The sequence below is a fragment of the Saccopteryx leptura genome, chromosome 7, assembly GCF_036850995.1.
Source record: "Saccopteryx leptura isolate mSacLep1 chromosome 7, mSacLep1_pri_phased_curated, whole genome shotgun sequence".
Lineage (NCBI taxonomy): Eukaryota > Metazoa > Chordata > Mammalia > Chiroptera > Emballonuridae > Saccopteryx > Saccopteryx leptura.
The window spans coordinates 101,063,362-101,084,466 of record NC_089509.1 but is presented as its reverse complement, the minus strand read 5'-3'; the positions used below and the strand labels follow the sequence as shown (position 1 = coordinate 101,084,466).

The window sequence follows — 21,105 nt, the reverse complement described above, 5'->3', positions numbered from 1 at the left end:
ACTCCCTGTTTCCAGCTTCAGAAAAATGAAAAAGAAAAAAAAAAAAAAAAAGAAAGAGAGATAGGTCAGACCTTAGCCATGACTCTCCAGACCCCACCTTCTGTTGGGAGGAAACAAGGCCTTCATCTGAGCAGCATGGCTGACTGCTGTGAGGGGAGCAGACAGCAGACCGAACCCTGGGAGGAGAGCAGCCCAGGGACCATGCAGTCCGGGAGGGTGCTGCTTCCTGCAGGCTGCGGCCCTCTCCAACACACCAGACCAGGAGGAAAGCCACTTTCCAGAAACTTCAAAGCACGTGCATGATATACGGAGATCAATAAGACCACAAGAGAAACACGCTGATCAGAAAATACCAATGACTCTTTATAAACTTGTACGGAGGTCTAAATATCCCTGTATGTGCACATACTCGTTACACAGAGAATTCGGAGACCCCCTCTGTGTAGCCCGCAGAGACCATCTCCAGCGCTCCGTCCCCTTGGCTGGCTTCCTTCAGGTTGCTCTGTGCCGAAGTCTCAGCACGACGGTGACAGCGACTCTTGCAGATTCCTCACACACCCAGGACCTAGATCAAGTCCAGCTGCAAACGGAACAACACACTTAGAAAGGGAGCAGGCCAGCTTCAGACCACTGCTGCTCTGGTGAGAGAGTTCAACGACACGGCTCTCTTACTGGAAGCAGGCACGGACTTGTATTTTAGGAGTTAAATACCAAGTATCTCCTCATATTAACGCTTATAACTTCTCCACAGAAAGCCTAGAGGTTTTTACTGAACAGCTGTCCTGGGAGGCTTCAGGGCAGCAGGGTCCACACACAAGAAGGCTGGCACTCCGACACAGCCTCCCGGGCACCTCGACTGTGTGGCGAGGTCCAGAAACCCCCAGATGCCTATCAGCCTATTTCGTTTACATTGAGTTAGGTGAGAACATTTAAGAATTAGGCTTTTTTTTTTTTTTTTTTACAGAGACAGAGAGAGAGTCAGAGAGAGGGATAGACAGGGACAGAGAGATGAGAAGCATCAATCATCAATTTTTCATTGTGACATCTTAATTGTTCATTAATTGCTTTCTCATATGTACCTTGACCGTGGGCCTTCAGCAGACCGAGTAACCCCTTGCTCGAGCTAGTGACCTTGGGTGCAAGCTGGTGAACTTTTGCTCAAACCAGATGAGCCCACGCTCAAGCTGGTGACCTTGGGGTATCGAACCTGGGTCGTCCACATCCCAGTCCGACGCTCTATCCACTGCGCCACAGCCTGGTCGGGCAAGCATTAGGCTTTTAAAGGCTGTTTTTTTCTTATTTGTCAACTCACACAAATCACGTTGTATTGCTTACTTTGGCTAAGGGCAATTTCAGGAAATCATGACATTTTGCTACTACAGGAATAGCTTTCCTAGCTCTTTTTAGTCTTTCAAAAAAGAGGATTAAACTGCATGAACAATGTAGCTAAAACCACTGAACACTGGGACTTCCATTATGAAATTACCTCTCAGATTACATTTATAATGGCAATAAGTAATAGTGTAGGGAGCTTCTGGTGAGTCAGAAATTAAAACACAAATAGAGCAGCCGTTGTGCTCTATTTACAGCCCCGACGACTTCAATCTTGAGAACACCTTGATGAAGTGAAAGTACTCACTAAATCATCCACGTCACCGCCTTCTTCCAACAGGGCTGCTGCTTCTTCACCTGGATTTTCTCTGGGGGCCAGAAACTGCGAAGATAAAGTTGGTCATGACACCAGAATGACGTTTCCCCCTTCAGATGAAGAAACAAACAGCTGGCACTGTCACAGACAAACCTAGGAAGGCTTGCTACAATGGCCCAAATGAAACGTCACCTTGACTTCTGCCCCTTCGTTTGTCTCTGAATGAAAGACTGACTTGGAGGTTGAACAGTCCACACTAACTAGTCACAGAGGCAGGTCTTGTGACGAGGGAGAAAATGGCCTGACTCGCCAAAGCAGTGACCACGGGGAGGCCCTGCGTCAGGCACTGAGGATGCCTGGCCTTCCCACTGTGCTTCCACGGGGGACAGTTGGGGTCACAGGCCAACAAGGAACTGAACCCCCCAAACCAGTGGGTCTTGGTCTCGTCTGAAGGGGTCCTAAAATGAAAGGTCAGAAATGAAAGATAATCAGCTATTCTTCAATTCCACCGTAGACAAGAGGTAAAAGGAAGAACTTCTTGTAAATCATGTAAGACAAAAAAAATGGGTGAGCTTGGGTTCAATTCCTTTCCTGGAAACCCTTCAATCTGTGCTAGTGCTAGCAACTGTTTTTAAAAAGGCGGATGAGACCACTTCCAGTGTGGCCCCTACTCAGCAGCGTGCTCTGGACCTGGGGCACCGAGCGGCAGGGACACTGCAGAGCAGGGGCCTGGACGGCTGTCTGCGAGGATCCAGGACTCAGATTCTGAAAGGGCCATGAGTGCCCTTGAGAACCACCTGGACACTCCCGTTCTCCAGCCTGTCCCTTGGAGAGATAGCAGTGCGGGCTCTTCCTTTAAAGCATGTGGCAACGGCATCTAAGAACTAGGTTTTGTCAACCACTTATCTACTCTGACTCAAGAAGTGATCTTCTAGTAGCATAAATACTTAAACTGTAGCCGAGACGAGCCTGTCGGACTGAGTGCTTTTAAAAGGGGAGGCAGAAGACGGGGCGTGCGCCTGTCAGCCCAGCCTGTGTGCGTGGAGGACGCGGGTGGGCGACCCTGCCAGCCCGCCTCTGCCCTCCTGCCCGTGTCTCCTCCCGAGGGGTAAGTGCACATGTACTTGCTGTGCGCAGTCTCTGGAAGCCAGTGCCGTGTGCCTTTCCATTCTTCAGGCTAACACTCACCCTCAGTTAACAAACGGCCACAGTGGAGGCTGCATGTGCAGAACCTTCGCTGGCCCTGGGGACATGGCCGGGACAGTGTTTTTGATGCAACCTCTCTCTTGAACAAATCAAAGCCACCTCACCATTCCTTGTCTTCAAGTTGGACTGAAAAATTGAGATTTATATTTTTCTAAGGACTTTAATGGGTCTTCCTGTAGCGTTTATGGCCCCTCACTGGACTGTGTCTAGTGCTGGAGTCACTGGTAGGAGACAGAAATGCTCGCCATCGGGGTACAGTCCAGAGAGAGCTGCAATGCTGCCGCCATGCCGTTCGTTCTGTTCAATTATTCCAGTTAGTCATGAAAGCATTGGAGGGTGAAATACCTCAAGATCAATGAGAAACCTACATGTGTATTTGCATATGGTTTATGTCTCAAGATTAAACCCTGCTCTACCCTAGATTTCCAAATTGATCTTTATGATTCTCCTAATTACTATCACTGTGATTTTTACTTTGTTCCTGCTGTCCTCATATCAGTCATCGCCGCATGATTTTCCCTACGTCAGGAATACAACGGCTAAAGAATAAGACCTCTAGTTGGGTGAAGAGAATGAAAAGTGGAGCGGAGTCCTGCATAAACCTCTGTGAAGCGCCTTCCAGACAGACAAACTGCAGGCTGGGGGCTGCTCCATCTCTTATCCCCCTTCCTAACCTGATAAGCGCTAGGTGCTTAATGGTGAATCTAGAAAATCCCTCACTTTTTTGGCCCACGGCCCTAGAAGCTCCCATTCCCATTCCCTCCCCACCTGCAGAGCTCCTTTCACGCTGCCCTTCCAGGGTAAATGAAGACAGGACTGTCTGCACAGGACGACCGTGCTCTATAAATATATATAATTAAACACAAATGGCACATCTCTGAGACCGGGCCAAACTCCGAGGAAGAGAGGAGCAGCAGCAAACAAACTTCCATTTCCATCAAGTGCTGAACATCTGCAACTGATTTTCCTGATAGATTTGTTCAACATTTCTGCCTAAGCAAATTATGGCTAAAAGCTGGGCTGCCATCCATTATCCTTCCCAAAGCCCCAGGCAAGGCTGGTCTCTTACACACATCACTCCTCCTCATCAGAGGTTTTAACTGCAAGTAACTTCCAGGCTGCACAGTGTCAGGGAAGAGAGAACTCCATGACTGGCCTGCTTTCTCAGCAAAGGCAACAGGTTCTCTGCAGGCGGCAGAGGGGGTAGGAGCCAACTCTCATCTTTTCTCGTGTTCTTTCCCTCTGCAAGGTGCTGGGAAGGTAGAAAGTAAATAGAAAGGACACTTGAGTGACACACTTCTCCTTCCTCAGACCACCATCATTTACTTGGGGCTACCAAGAAAGAGCCTAACTCGAAGATCTTTGGGGAATGGGTATTGACTATTACTTATCATGTGACTGAAACACAACCCTCGCCCCAAGCAGAGAACTGGAACCAGTAGCTCTGTATAGAAACCTCCAGTCCTATCCCTCCATTAAACGAAAAACCAACAATCAGCTTCTGCTCAGACCCTTACTGATCCCCAAATTAAAAACACATGGCTTCCACTGGGCTGATGCCAACACCATCAGTGATTCCCAAAAAAGTCTCCCATAATCCAGATGTATAACAACATCAGTAAGAAAAAAGTCCATTTGTGTATATTTTGTTTAAAACAACATAACATTTGAGTTTAATTAATACCTTCTATTTTCCATTAAATTGTCGCCTATTTCCTGCTACAAAGGCAATACAGTGCAGCAAAGAAACCTGCAACCCAGTGTGGGAGAACGGAGCCAACCGTAGCTCTTACTCCTGTGTCCCTGAGCAAGCCACCTAACCCCCAATTCAGGAACACCACTACCTGCTCTATCTGTCTATCTCATGAGGTGTAGTGAGTCTCAGATGAAATATAGTATGCAAAAATGCTTTTTGGTATTATACGTTTTATGTTCCAATTCTTAGGAATATACCCAACATATGTCCATGAATATCTATAATCATATCCATAGCATTTTTACTCCTGTCAAAGTTTGGACACAATCAAATGTCCATCACCAGGAAAATGGATAAATAAATTGTGTTGTAACCATAAAAGGGAATAGTATATAGCTGTAATAAAGAATAAACAGTTCTTTACAACATGGATGAATCATAAAAGGCATGATTCTAATCATAAAAAGGTTAAGAACAAGCAAAACTAGTCTCAAGTGACAGATGTCAGAACAGTAGTACCTCGGAGAATAGGAAAGTCACAACTGAAGAGGTATCAAGAGCCTTCTGGGGTGACAGAAATGTCATATGTTTTGACCTGGGTGGTCACTGAGATATATGAATGTGTTATTTACAGTTCATCAGGCTGCACATTTAAGATTTGTGTATTCTGTGTGTATGGCCCCCCTCAATAAAAATTTAAAAATTGGGCCCTGGCTGGTTGACTCAATGGGAGAGTGTTAGTCTGGTGTGTGGCTAACCAGGGTTCAATTCCTGGTCAGGGCACACAGGAGAAGCGACCATCTGTTTCTCCACCTTCCCTCTCTCACTTCTATCTCCCTCTTCTCCTCCCACAGCCATGGCTCAGTTGAAGCAAATTGGCCCTGAGTACTGAGGATGGCTCCATGGCTCGCCTCAGGCGCTAAAAATAGCTCAGTTGCTGACTGATGGAGCAATGGTCCCAGATGGGCAGAGCATCGCCCCATGTGGGGGCTTGCCGGGTGGATTCTGGTTGGGGCTCATGTAGGAGTCTGTCTCTCTGTTTCCCACTTCTCACTTAAGAAAAATTAAAAAATAAATTTAAAACTGTATCTTACACCTATCAAGCTCAAAACAAACAGAAGGTAACACTGTGACGTTTTCATTATTGCTTTGCTTGCACTAGCATAGAGAACCACCAGAGCAGAGATTTAAGGCAGCAAAAGAAAGTGGAAAAGAGCAAAGTTAAATATTATGGGGTTCAACAAGGGCCAACACTTACACATACTGTTCTTAAGAAGTGATTCATAAAATCTGACCTCATAATCCTTCCTAAGACTTTGGAGATCTTTACATACCCACACCACAGAACTAGCGTCCCCCTGGAAGAGGGAGAGTGCACATCTTTTCTTTATGATGGCGTGGCAGGCAGCCTTCTAGGCAGAGGCATGGACTGGTGGCACCATGGTGTGCTGGAAAGAGGACTAGTCCGGGGGTCAGGATTCTAGTTAGTTCTACTAGCCACGAACTTGCTGTGAGGTACCAAGCAAGCCAACTTGACCTGTCTAGACAGCACCTGTAAATGACCAGCCCGCGGAGCTCAGAGCGATGACAAGGTAGGCAAAAGGAGGCCACAGTGTGGGTACAGGAACGGTCTGTTCCTGAATTATGATTTATTAATCACTGTATTATTTTCCACACAAACAAGCGTAAACCTGCTTTTGCCCCACCTTGTAAAATGTTAGGGTAGAAAATCAATAAATGTCAACAACAGTAAAGAAAGCTCAGTTAGGCAGCTACAAGAAAAACAACTGCTAAAAAGATGATTTTCCCCCTCCACAGAGCTTGTATCAAATGATTATTTAGACTAGCTCTCGGACTCTTTGAATCCCAAGAGACATGATGTCACAAAAGCCACGGGAATTAATTCCCTTGCCCCTCTGTTCTTAACATGGAGTACAAAGAGGGAGGCTGGGGTGGTCCTCCAGTGGGACTCCTGGCCAGTGACCCCCTGTGACATCTCAGATCATCTCACTTCTGAAGGCCCCAAGTTTCTTATCCGCTAAACAGGGAGCTGGCACGAGCTCAGCACTTTCCAGTTCTGATCCCAGCCTGGGGGCCCGCCGCCCCCACTGCCCCCACTGCCCAGAGACCGAGGGAAGCTCCTTCAGCTGTTTCCTGTATCGGGCTTCCTTGTAAGCTTTCAGGTTTTTTCCTTTTATTTATTTTTTTGTATTTTTCCGAAGTGAGAGGCGGGGGGGGGGGGGGGAGGGGGAAGGAGGGGCAGACAGACAGACTCCTGCATGCGCCTGACCAGGATCCACCTGGCATGCCCACCAGGGGGCAATGCTCAGCTGCTGGGGCGTTCCTCTGCTGCAATTGGAGCCGTTCTAGCGCCCGAGGCGGAGGCCATGGAACCATGGCCAACTTTGCTCCAATGGAGCCTCGGCTGTGGGAGGGGAAGAGAGAGACAGAGAGGAAGAAGAGGGGGAGGGGTGGAGAAGCAGATGGGCGCCTCTCCTGTGTGCCCTGGCCAGGAATTGAACCCGGGACTTCCACACGCTGGGCCAACACTCTATCACTGAGCCAACCGGCCAGGGCAGGTTTATTCCTTTTTAATATTCTACTTTTTATATTGATTTTATGGGTGTGGGAGGGGGTGATGAGAAGTAGCTGCTTCACTCTAGCTGTTTACTGGTTGCTTGATGTATGTGCCTTGACCGGGCAAGCCCAGGTGTCGGTGTCAAACCTCCGAGTTCCGCATTCCAGGTCAGTGCGCTATCCACTGTGCAACCATAGGTCAGACGTAGCTTTCAGTTTTAAAAATAAAAACTCAGCTAAGAAGTCATTAGGATTCTTTTCAGCTGACTAAAATTCTATCCAACATAAGCCAATGTCCTCTGTCTTGGTTAAGAACCTAGCTTTAGATTCATCTAATCCAGGGTTTCTGGACAGTGTCATTATCAACATTTGGGGCAGGTCATTCTTTGTGTGGGGCTGTCCTGTGCACTGTAGGATGTTTCAAAACATCCCTGGCCTCCACTCACCAGGAGTCAGTAGCACGCTCCCTGTTGTAACCACTGAAAATATCCCTAGGCTGTCAGGTAAGTCTTCTGCGGAGTAAAATCTCCTGGAGGAGAACCGCTGTTATCAACTAACACTTGCTAACGTGGGTTAGCAAGAAGAAATTTTTGAAAAGACAAAAGATAGCCCTGGTCGGTTGGCTCAGCGGTAGAGCGTCGGCCTGGTGTGCAGGAGTCCCGGGTTCGATTCTTGGCCAGGGCACACAGGAGAAGCGCCCATCTGCTTCTCCACCCCTCCCCGTCTCCTTCCTCTCTGTCTCTCTCTTCCCCTCCTGCAACGAGGCTCCACTGGAGCAAAAGATGGCCCGGGCACTGAGGATGACTCTGTGGCCTCTGCCTCAGGTGCTAGAATGGCTCTGGATGCAACAGAGCAATGCCCCAGACGGGCAGAGCATCACCCCCTGGTGGGCATGCCGGGTGGACCCCGGTCGGGCGCATACGGGAGTCTGTCTGACTGCCTCCCCATTTCCAGCTTTGGAAAAATGAAAATGAAAATGAAAAAGAAAAAAAAAAAAAAAAAAAAAAAAAAAGAAAAGACAAAAGATAAACTTCAAGTGGAAAATCAGATTATCCTTGTCCTGACCTTTCACAAGTCCCTGAGGCTTCCTGACTCCGAACTGCAGCACAGGACTTCCCAGATGCTCTGGGAATTGTCAGGGTAAACAGCCACACCTTCCACCCACCAGGTGCCGGAGAAGAAACTGACAGGTAACGGGCACACAAGAACTGCACAAAGACTCAGGTTATCACGACAATAAAAGTAATGTAAACAGAGTAATATGTATGTCAAGGCTTCAAAATGCAAAAGAGGTATAGGTACACTTAAAAGAAAGTAACTATATCTAAATTTATGTCATGGGAGAAATTTCTATTTCTGCGGCACAGCTGACTTATCTTTATTTCTCAAAGAATCAAAAAAATCCACACATTTCTAGAATACACCGGGGGAATGGCTCTCCTTAAGATGTGAAAGTGCAAAGTTACAATTTAATTTTCATTTAAAATGGACATCCCTGGATAATTATTTCCTTCCAAATTATCAACAGATGACAGCGAGAATCTGAAAGCTTGCCAACTTTAAATAACTTGTAAATATCTTGAAAGAGTCTAAACGCACTGTGAGGATTGTTCTTCAATCTAGTCAAGTTGTCTTAATTGATTATTTGAGAAGTTACCAAACTTAGCATTTGTTTAAAGGCAATGTAAATGAATATTTTAGTTCACAGTCAAAAGTGATGATGCTTCCCTAACCTGGCTAAGAGAAGTAGCTGCAGCATGTCTCTATTAAAGCCACAGGAATCAACTGCCACGAACCAGAATCTCTCTCAGTAATTCTCCCCACTATCACCTGTAAATGCACTCTCCCTCCTACACTCTCTCCAAATATCAACAGGTGCTAGCTCTGGCCGGTTGGCTCAGCGATAGAGCGTTGGCCCGGCGTGTGGAAGTCCTGGGTTCGATTCCCGGTCAGGACACACAGGAGAAGCAACCATCTGCTTCTCCACCCCTCCCCCTCTCCTTTCTAGCTCTCTCGTCCTCTCCTGCAGCCAAGGCTCCATTGGAACAAAGTTGGCCCGGGCGCTGAGGATGGCTCTGTGGCCTCCACCTCAAGCACTAGAATGGCTCCGGTTGCAATGTAGCAGCACCCAGATGGGCAGAGCATCGCCCCCTGGTGGGCATGCCAGGTGGATCCTGGTCGGGTGCATGCAGGAGTCTGTCTGTCTGCCTGCCTCCCAGTTTTTCACTTCAGAAAAAACAAAAACTTGGCCCTGGCTGGTTCGCTCAGTGGTAGAGCGTTGGCCTGGCATGCAGAAGTCCCAGGTTCGATTCCCAGCCAGGACACACAGGAGAGGCGTCCATTTGCTTCTACACCCCCCCCTCCTTCCTTTCTGTCTCTCTCTTCCCCTCCCGCAGCCAAGGCTCCATTGGAGCAAAGATGGCCCAGGTGCTGGGGATGGCTCCTTGGCCTCTGCCCCAGGCGCTAGAGTGGCTCTGGTCATGACAGAGCGACGCCCTGGATGGGCAGAGCATCGCCCCCTGGTGGGCGTGCCAGGTGGATCCCGGTCGGGCGCATGCGGGAGTCTGTCTGACTGCCTCCCCATTTCCAGCTTCAGAAAAATACAAAAAAAAAAAAAAAAAAAAAAAACAACAAAAAAAACCCAACAGGTGCTATTTAAAAATACTTTTAATACAAAGGATTAAATCTTCCCTCTTAAACAACATGGAGCTCACATGCTACTGAAGCGGACGGAGGCATCCCCTGCCTGTCAGACAAGACAGTGTGTGCAGAAGGTGAGTCAGAACCCTGGGCTCGTCTCCACTGTGCTTACTATGTGTTCTCCCTATTCGGAGATGAAGTTCTCCGAGCTGTCTTAAATTACAACTGACAGAAATCATTTCTGCTGATATCAGAATCATGCAAGGACACCATCCCATACTCTTTAACATTCCTCTCTATAGATTAATTATCAGACATCAAAATCCCGGATGGGCTGGCTCTGTGTCCTTACATTCCGAAGATACCTCATGTACAACACAGAACAAAGCTCAGGCAACCCGCAAGATTACTATCCTCTTTCAGGTTTCTTTCCTGTTTATACACTGGCTCCACTACCCTTGACACCTTTGGTTAAATGCACTTCTGGGAGGAAAACCACCTTTTTTAGGTCAGTGTTACTCTCTTCCTCCAAAAACCGTGATATGCACTCAACTCTCATCTAGATCATAGATACTATTTTAATGCAATATTAACTAAAATTAAAATATTTGTGTTGACTGATTCCACTTGTTTAGCAAAAGCTGATTGACAAGCCTATGTGGTGGTGAATTTTAAGTGTCAACTTGGTTAGGCCAGCGTGCCCAGCTGTTGCGTCAAACACCAGCTGAGCTGTTGCTGGGATGGTATTCTGTAGGTATGATTAACATTTACAGTCAGCTCACTTTATGTAGTAGTTACCTTCAATAATGTTGGTAGGCCTCATCCAATCAGTTAAAGGGAATTTTGCTGTAAGACTGTAACACAGAAAGCCTGCCTAAGTTTCCAGCTTGCTGGCCTGCCCAAATTTCAGATCCGCCAGTATCCACAATCACGTGAGCCAATCCCTTACAGTGATCACACCCCCTCCCCACACGCACTCTACTGGCTCTGTCTCTGCAGAGCCCTGAATGAGACAACCCAGTTTTAGATGGAAATACAATCATGCACTGTATAAAGTAACCCATGGAAATAAAACGCAGCACTTAAGTGACATACTCCCAAGTACTGGCATACTCCCAGTACTGATTACGGCAGAGAGGGTGTGGACACCATGGAACCCCTTCTGAGACAATAATTAGCATCTTAGAGTTTGCTTCTAAAATTCCAGGATATTACTTCCTGAAAGCAAAATGATTTTGCCAGGCACAAGTGCTTAATAAAAATTCCTGCATATTCTAACTACTCTCCCAAACAATATTATAGTTTCTGCCAAATGACTCTATAAAAATTCAAGGCGTTTTTAATTTGACCTGAACTTAGCCTGAAGACTAACATTCCAGCCTTGTTCCCCCCATTCCAGTAAGGGACTCCTGTCTGCCCCTCCAGACCAAGCTCTCCTTCAGCTGTGTGTAGTTACTGAGTCTCCCTGCCTCCCTCTGCGACCCTGTAACTGATCACGTGAGTTTCTAGAGGACCAGGTGCTGCCCCACCACCCAGCACTGCCTAGCGGGCAGCAGAGGCTCAGGCATAACTGACAGCTGCCGGGAGCTGTGCGTGCAGGACTGGACCAACCGGTGACCGTAACTGACCTGAATGTCATGAACATATGCTTACTAGCTATTCAATTTAATTTCATTGAAAACCTGAGGTATAATGAAGAATTACTGAGCTACACAGCCACACGATTTGACTCACACAGCTGAATCAGATTCAATGCTGCTACACCCAGCAGGGAGGCCTTGGCCTAGCCATCTTATCTGTGTCAGCACAGAGCTCACGGGGCCTCACACGCGGGTCTTTTACATCCTGAAAACCATTAGATGTGCCCCATGCTAGAACATGACTGTTTTGTTACCTTGCTGTGCATTACAATTTAAATTACAAATTCAAAACCACGCCTAGGACCCTCTCAGACAAAAAGTATCTTGGAGGAGTGATCTGGTCATTGGTATTTTTTGGGGAAAAAAAAAAAAAAAGCTCCCTGGGTAACCAATGCGTGGCCAGTGTGGGAATCCCTGGCTAGATGGATCTCCTAGGGAATCCCAGGGTCTAGGCTAAGCCTGCTGTGCACTAAGGACTTCAGCAGCTCTGGAGCTAGCTCCTGAAGCTGGGACCACTGGGGAGTGTCAGAAACACTACTACAGTCTACTGAAAACTGAGCGAGATTACAGTGCCTCCCACGAGGATGCTGCAGCTGAAGCAATTTGCCTGTGAGATAAAAATTTAACTTCTTCAAGAATGGGTATCAAGAAAATAATATTCACTGTGGTAATTTATCTAAAGACTGGGCGTTACCAATACCTTTTTGGCTTCCTCAGCTGTGACAGAGCTTCCAGAGGCTTCCTCTTTGGTGATCAGAGTAATTCCATCTGAAAAGTAATTCACAGGGTAAAGACCACGTACAGAATCCACCCAAGTCTCACCTCCCTTTCCACCAAATCCCCTCTCATTTAATACTAGAGATTTTGTAAACTCTTGACGATGTTCTTCTCTATAAAAGTATGAAACTATCAAGGCACTTAATTCACATTATTCTCCTATTTCTAATTGTGTTAAAACGAAGGCGACAACTCAAATGCCCCATGTTCCACAAAGACTTCCTTGCTTAAATCCAGATAAAAATAATCTCTCCTTTAGAATTCTCGGATCACTTTGTTCATGCCTTTGAAATGGCTTTCATCATAGCTTACCCTGTATAACTATTTGTATACATTTTGTCTCCCCTAACGGGACTATACACTTTTCTCTGGAGCAGGTTTTATTCTCCTTTATAGTCCCCTCAATGCAGTACACAGCAGAAGCTCAGTAAATAAATAATGACTGCATACTTTGGTCCAAACTCATCAGGTAGCCAGTATGAGGATCTGCAGACACTCTGACTTCCAGTAGGGTTACTGGCTACTGATGGAACGGAGAGGCGGCCAAGGCCGGGAGGAAACAAGCTCACAATGGCCATGTCTATCGTTCAACACAGTACATCAATTTTAGCTCAGTGAGAGCAAACCCAGGGTAGAAAATCTACCCTTCTTTTTCTTTTCTCCCTAAGATTTTCTCCTGCCTCGAATGGCTGATGCGTGAAATACTTTCAGAAAAGCACATGCATTTAACATCCATTTGCACTGAGAAATGGTACAAGTTATGTATATCCTCTCAGTAGGATATAAGCTCTCAGATGTATGTATCTTGTGTATGTCCTGTGAGTTTCTTTTCAGCAAACAATATGCTGGAGGCATTCAATAAATACCAAAACCAATCTCTTTCATCTACTGGGTTGGCGGCAGAAACACAAGAGTGATTTGAGGAAGCCCCATTCACCACCTATTCTAATTGCTTCTGCTCCCCAGTGTAGAAGTTATAGGGCTAAGAAATGAACTGTCAGGGAAATGGCTGCCTGTGTGATGGAAAGCTGCCCGTTAGACGCTGGATGGAGAGGTATGTAACTCCTTTATACAGAAATGCACATGGAGCCAGTTTGAAAGTAATTCTGGGGCCCTATTTCGAGTGAAAAATTTCATATTTTTTAACATCACTGTTTTTAAAATATGTATTTTTAATAGGTAATAGCTTATACTTGGGTTCTGAAAAAAAAAGTCTAAAATAAATGGGCACAGGGCTTGAAGAAAATCAAACATTGAGCTTAAAAAAAGTATATGCTGCCCGCCCTGGCTGGATGGCTCAGTTGGTAAGTGTCGGGCCCGAGCACAGGAGTTGCCGATTCGACACCCGGACAGGACCCACACGGGACAGATCGCTGTTCCTGGCTCCCTCTCCCTCCCTCTCTATTCCTTCCTCCGTCTCTAAAATCAATCAGTAATTGTTTTTTAAGTGTATGTTGCCTTCTTTCTAGATTTGATTTGCATTGGTCACTGAATATGTGAGGAACTGTGGGGCCCAATTTGGTTCTGGTCTGCTGGTATGAAAGCCCAAGAACAGGGGAATGAGAGCTGGCGGGAGCGCAGAGCAGACCCTGTGGAGGTCAGCGCCCGTGCCCTGGGCCAGCAGGGCTCAGCCTCCCGGAGCCTGAGACGTGCGGAGGTCAGCGCCCGTGCCCTGGGCCAGCAGGGCTCAGCCTCCCGGAGCCTGAAACGGGTGCCGCTCGGGCGAGGGGGCCGGCTGCACAGAGCTTCAGAACGCGACTTAGACGCTGACTGATTATTTATCACCTTGTAGTAATAGTTAATGTCATTAATTACTTCAGTTCACTGAATCCCGAGCATTTCCCAAATCGACATCGGAAACCATCGCACAGTACACCTTTGTTTCGAATTTATATTTAGTAAAAAAAGCACAAATATTTGGAGAAAATGATGGCTTACCCTGAATGACAATGTCCCAGAAATTATTTAATTGTTTAATTTCCACTTTCTCTCGAAGGGCTTTCAGGAAATTGTTAAAGCGCTGAGTTTCGGAAAACTGCGGTGGCAAGTGAGAGCAAACACAAAGACAAGTCAGCCCAGACCCGGACTCGGTACACGAAGCAGTCATTTATAACGTGTGTTTTACAGTCATATATATATTTATAATACATGTTTTCCTTTTATATACATACACACACACACACATACTATATACTGTATCTCCCCATGTATAAGATACACCATAATTTTGGGGCCTGAAATTTGGGGGGAAAAAAGTATTAAAGTTATTGAACTCAAGTTTTATTCATCATAAAATTCATACAACTCCTCACCCGTGCAAAAAAGCAGAAAAAAATCAGCAAAATATCTATAATCACTGTATAAGACGCACTCAGTTTTAGTTTTTTGGGAAAATGTGCGTCTTATATATGGGGAAATATGGTACATATATAAATGGAAAACTGTTATTTCACATTTCAGCTTTGTTTACTGGGAACCTGAACCCTTCCCATCAGTGGAAGGCACAGAACTCCCCAAGGCCTCACAGGTTTGTGGCCTGTTACTTTGTTTTTTAACTTTATATACAGACATTCAAACAAAAAAGAGAATAATCCATTAGCCGCTCACACACCCATCACCCAGTTTCAACAATGCTCAGCTCGGCCAATCTTGTCTCGTCTGTACCCTGATCTGCACTCACACCTCTGACTGTTTTGCAGCAAATTTCCAGCACATTATTTCATCTATAAGTATTTCAATATGCAATATCTAAAATATAGAGAGATTAAAAAATACTCATAAAATTTAATAGTAATTCCTTAATAGGAGCAAATAACCAGTCAGTATTCACATTTCCCCAAGTGTTCCTTAAAACATTAAAAAAATATTATACAGTTAAAAAGGTCTTTACATTAAGATTGATACCATTCTAGTTTTTTTAAATTTTAAATTTTTTTTATTTTTTTTGAAGGAGAGTTGGCGACAGACAGAAATGGAGAGAGAGAAGCATTAACTTGTAGTTATAGCGCTTGTAGTTGTTCATTGATTGCTTCTCCTATGTGCCTTGATGAAGGCGGGGGGAGGGTTGATGATCCCACACTCAAGCTGGTGAGCCTGTGCTCAAGCCGGTGATCTTGGGGTTTCGAACTTGGGTTCTCAGTGTGCCAGGTCGATGCTCCATCCACTGCGCCACCACCTGTTCAGGCTCTAAAGTTTCTTTTGATTCAACTCCATCTCTTTTTAATTTTTCCTTCCTCCTTTTTTTTTTTTTTTTTAAGAAATCTATGACCCAGTACTTTTAAAGACAAATGGTGGCAAGAGTCCACAGAAATGCTATCAGACATGCCGGCCGGCCTGGGGCAGCAGTGTTACTTACAAAGCAGTACCTTCTCACTACCTTTCCCATCTAACCACCTCCTCCACCTGTCACCCTGCTTCTCCTGACTCTACTTTGCCGAAATTCTGTCTTTTATCTATAGGGCATCTGGGTCACCTATTACTGATCTTATTCTATTCTAATTTTAACTATTTTCCCATTTGCTTATTCTTTGAAGGTACTTTAACTATTCAAGAATTATACTGCTCATTCATTCATTAAGTACCCACAAAAAACCTACAACTGAGAATGATTACGTCCAAAGCCTAGACTTGTTTGCGAGGTGCTACATGTCTCTCCTGCGATGATGGCCCACAGTCTAAGCGGCGGGCTAGGATAGTATTACCTGAATGGCTTCTTCTCGGAAGACTTTGATGCAGTCCATGCTCTTCATAAAATACGGTGTTTCGTTAGTATCCAAAAACTGGTCAATGTGATTTATTAGCTGATGACTCGCTAGAATATAAGACAGTAATTTAATTTTTTGGTTTCTCTATTTCAGTGATGTTTGTTAGACTATTTCATTCTGTGTACCTGTAAGTATGTGTTATGGTTCAAAAACCTCATGGTCAATGTACATAATACTTCTTTTCCAGGGGTGAGAAGGCAGGGATAAGATGCAAAATGTTAATTCCAAAAATCTTCATTTGAAAAGTTTGGTTAGAACTTACTGATATTGGTCAAAAAATAAAATTTAATTTTTTGCATTAATTTTTGCATAAAATTTAATTTTAATGCATAGGATTATAGCTAAATGTTCCATTTGGGATTTCAACTACTAAGTTATTGTTTGTTTTTTCTAATTGTTGTTGTTGATTTTTATTACTCCCAACCCCTGAATTTAGGGGCCATGAGTAATTCAAAACAGCCTTTCCTGATAGATTTTCTAGTCCCTTCCCTAATTACATTTAGGATAAATGAACAATAATGAGGCAGGGATACTGCATCTTCTACCAATTCCAGGTCAAATTAAAAAAGACCAGCCTCGATTTAATTTAATATCCTTTAGAATGGGAAGTCATCGCTACATATCTTCTGCCCTCGGCTGAACCCAAATATGTATTCCCTGTGCTGCTCAGCAGTCTACAAGCCATAAATACTTAATGAATAGTAACTGTCAGCCAGCAATGTGATAAATGCTAGAAGGAGAAAATACAGTAATACTGTTATTATTTCCAAGGTGGACTGCAACTTGGGGCTGCCTTACAAACCAACAAATAAACAATTCTTCAGCATAAAAGCAGAGAAAACGAGAAACATAAAGTCATCAGGGGACTTCAGTTGCTGCGCAGATCAAAACTGCCCCATATGATCTGTGTAGAAGAACAAACCAAGGAGACTCGCACCTTCATGGTCTAAAGGCTCACTCTTCCTTGTCCTCTGTAAGCACTCTCTACCAGGCTGCGCAGCAATTTATGCTGAATGGTCAAGATATTCTAAGACTGCGTGTTTGCCACAATCACGGCCCCATCTGTGCATTCTAATAGCTATGAATGTGTGCACACAACACTAATGGAAACTACTTTCCGAGCTCACCTACAATGGCCACTAACTGAACCACAGTGACCTGAGGAGCGCTGCTCAACCACTTATGAAAGACATGAAACTTCATGCCACCAACTTACTCCCTAAGGCTCTTGCCGCATGTGAAAAGGATTAAAAAACCAAAGTATTTTCTCATATGATAATTTTGCAGGAAGAGAAAATATGCCCAGTAACCATTTCATCTCTTCTACCAACTAGGAGATTGTGATCTCTATTATAATAAAGTACTTAGCAAACTTGAAGGATTAAAGAAACACTTCCCTGCAATTCCCGAAATCTTTATCAATGTATCCTGCAGCAGTAAATTAATATCCAACAATTCAAAGGAGAGGAAGGATGTTTGGATGGGTCTTAAGGCAAACAATACAACCCTGATTAGTAGGCACAGCAGAAAAACATCAACAGAAGCTCAAAGCAACAGAAGCTATCTCCCTGTTTCAGCTTGGAAAGGTGAAGTAAGAAATGCTTGCTATTTCCCATGCCACTTACAGCAGCCTCCTTGATCAGCCAGTTTGATATAAAGTTCATTCAGAGTTCTATATCTGGGCACAAATAAGAGCCTTTCCAGGTCAATGGCAGTAATCCCAGAGATTCCAAGTTTCTCATTTCTTTTGAATGAAAATGAGGGATCTTTCAAGCTATAATGTAAATGTTTCTCTATGCTTGATTTAGTGATCATTTTCATTTATTGATTTCATTAATTTAGTTACACAATAATATGTTGATTGTGTAACTGTTCTGTATAAGACACTATGCTATGTTCTGTGGATGATTCAATTAATTTGAAGTAAAATTCTTTCCTGTGAGGAGTTCACAACTCTAATAGAAGATATAACACACAATGTGTAGAGTGCTATGAAAATACATCAATTGACTTGAATTTTTTTTTTCAATTGACTTGAATTTTTAAAATATGTAGTGATTATAAAAAAGTTTCATGAATTACCACAGCTTTTTAGCCAAGCAATGAAAAATAAAATTTGGTCGTCATATAGCAGAAAACAGAATGAGCAAAATTTGGAAGAATACAGGGAGAAGCACATGGTGTATCTGAAGAAAAGCTCCCTGTACGGAGCCCACGGACAGGAGCACAGGGAGAAACGGAGAGCGAGAATCAGACCGGGGCTAGAGGGGAGGGAGCTCCAGAGAGAAAGGACATGTATGAGAGTCCTGCAGAGGGACGGAGCCTGCCCCTTCAGGAAGTATGGGAAAGAAGGGTTCAAGACCAAGTCCTAAAGGAACTGCAACATTCAGAGGCTGGAAAGAGGAAGGGAAGCTGACGAAGGAAGCTACGAAGAAATGGTCAGGACGATGGATGAAAACCAAGATACAGCACCACAGAAACTAAGAGATGACTCGAAGAGTTGTCTGCTGTATCAGAAAGTATTCACAGATAGTGTCATAGGCTCTCATCGCAGAAGACTGAAAGGGGAAGAGCAGAAAGAGCACAGGAGGACGGACTGAAACACAGAGCCCTTAGAGCTGGGAGCCCAGGTAGCAACGCAGTAGGTACTGAACTGTTTTGCAAAGACACAGCTTACTGACCTACATATTGTATATTTTATCTTGAAATATGATGGAAAACACACATACACACACATGCCATCTTGCAGAGAAAAAACATTCAAAAGAGACTAAAATAAAGCAAGTGCGTGCCTGAAGGTGGTGGCTCAGTGGATAAAGTGACCTGGAACACTGAGATCACTGGTTCAAAACCCTGGGCTTGCCTGGTCAGGGAACATACCACAAGCAAGCAATGAACAACTGAAGTGTGGCAACTATGAGTCGATATTTCTTGCTCCCATCCCTCCTATAAAATCAATAAATAAAATCTTTTTAAAAATGCTTTTGCAGTAAAAAAAAAAAAAAAAATGCTTTTGCAGTAATGAAAGGGGAAGAAGGAATTCAAAGAAAAGGAAACAGGGCTGTCAATGCCCAGTTTCTGTTTCAGAATGAAGTCCGTATGTATTTGTGGGCATACTCGGATTTACTTCTCTTATTTACATATTAGACTGTTCTATGCTTTCCTCCAGAAGGTTCAGGAACACAGGCAGATGAACAGAGCCAAACTTCCAACAGATCCAATAAATACAAAGAACTAGATTTTGTCCTTCTAGAAATCAGTTACATGGTCTGTGCATCTGACCCATGGTTCTGAATTCTGTCCCTCTCCCTAGACTATTCTGTGGCTCATCGACTCTGAGCCATTTCCCACTACTGAATAGCTGTTACGGAATTTGCTTTAATATACTGAGTATGAGGATGGGATGTGGACAGGAGACTTCCCTTCCCAAGTATGGTGACACTCCATATTTTCCTGCCACTTTTAATAAAAGTAAAATGCAGAAAAGGCTGACAAAAATAATCTTCTTCTTTGGCTAGATTATGCTTTTGACTCCCCCTTGCTCCCCGCCCCACAAAAAGGAAATGGTGATCATTGGGGTGCTTTTCTCTGCTTCTGCATCAATTACGGGGCTAAGGAATGGCCTGTCAGTCTTCATACTCAGTAAATCACATCCCCAATTATAATTCGCCAAAATGCCTTTCAGATTTAGTCAAAGGCTCAGTAATACTCATTAGCAGCTAATATAAAAAACGGCCATTGGAAGGGCCATCCATCTTAGGGTACCAAGTTAGGCAAGGGCCTTCATTTATCTCAATGAGGCCTCGAAATCAAAATGTCTATTCTGAATTTCAAAAATGTCTGTTCTGAATTTTTAAGTTTTAAATATGGGCATTATGTAATAACCCAGCACCTTACACGAATACAAACTGTTAATACACAAAATTAGTCTCAAAACAATAATATATACTTAAGTGTTATATTAAAGTGCTATCCAGATTCAAAAGGGCTACGTCCGAGGAAAACGGCAGGTTTCTCGTTTAATCAGAGATGCATGTTCTCCCTCTCTAGAGAAAACTTCCACCCCATTCAGGGCCCAGAAAACGAATCGCCTCTCTTCCTACTGCCACAGTCACAAGTCAGAACACCTGGGACCTTGTGTTTGTTGGCCTTCGACGGTACATTCACTTACCCTCTGTCCTTGGCCCAGATGTTTCTCACAAAGTGAAAGGAAGTCATTTATTGTGGGTTTCTTCCCTCCCTTGGACAGAGCCAGAAAAGCAGTAGGTTTGCCCATTTGTCACACACTACATATAAAGGACAGGAGAGCCATTTTAAATGACTTTGCTGAACCGAGCCATCATTCAAGATGTTCTCCAATTTAATTCTTCTATCGCAATGCCGCATGTGAATTTTGCTTATTGAAGAGGTACACAGTTTTCAGATGTCAGCAGTTAAACCATTTTTAAATGTTAAGGACAGATTTACATAGTCAATTACAATGACATCTTTATAAAGCAAAATGACAAAGTGACATTAAAAATCAAACACTTAAATAAGTATGTGGTCAGACCAGTCATCAAGAGGATAAAAAGAAATAATATCTATCAGCCAGTAAAACTTTAAGTAAGTAGTCCAATCTGCCATTAATTAAATCTTATGCAAATGACAATCACTGTTTTAAGCCAGAAACTTACAAGAAACATTCACCTGATAAGAAAATGAGTCAGTTTTAATACAGGCAATTAAAACAGAAATAAATCACAAACAGGCTTCCTTATGTCTCTTTACTCTAGTATATGGTATAAATTGGCCATTGTGGGTAGAATCTGTGTGTACATCAGTCAGGCCCCAGCATGAAGAACAGAAATCACTGAATATTTAACCCAGAAAATTTAATGCAGGCAACTGTTACACAGGTAATGAAAGCTATAATGTCAACTGAGAATGGTGGTTCAACCCAGAGATTAGGAATAGCAAGAAGTCCTTCGCACCCCTTGGCAGTATATGGAGAAGAGGAAAAAAAAGGGTGTACGTAGGGCTCAGGGGGGCCCTATGAGAGCCAAAACCACAGAGGACTGAAGATGCTGCCCAACATATGAAGGGAGAAAGAAATACACTGCCTCCTCCCTCCCTCCTTACTTCCCACCAGGCTCTTCCCCTGGCTGAACCCAGCAG

At 44.2% G+C, this 21,105-nt stretch overlaps 1 protein-coding gene across 2 annotated transcripts in view; it reads right to left on the bottom strand.

Annotated features, from left to right (window-relative positions):
• Positions 1-342: 342 nt before the first annotated feature.
• Positions 343-21,105, bottom strand: part of XRCC5 (X-ray repair cross complementing 5) — a 94,791-nt gene continuing 74,028 nt past the window's right edge. The window contains exons 17-21 of one of the 2 annotated variants that reach the window (XM_066345917.1): positions 15,886-15,995; positions 14,123-14,219; positions 12,108-12,175; positions 1,640-1,714; positions 343-580 (exon numbers count right to left, since the gene is read on the bottom strand). In XM_066345917.1, coding sequence (XP_066202014.1) covers positions 566-580; positions 1,640-1,714; positions 12,108-12,175; positions 14,123-14,219; positions 15,886-15,995 — 365 coding nt within the window. In that variant the 3' untranslated portion in view covers positions 343-565. The remainder of the gene's footprint in view (positions 581-1,639; positions 1,715-12,107; positions 12,176-14,122; positions 14,220-15,885; positions 15,996-21,105) is intronic. The other variant, XM_066345916.1, reaches the window with a different exon arrangement.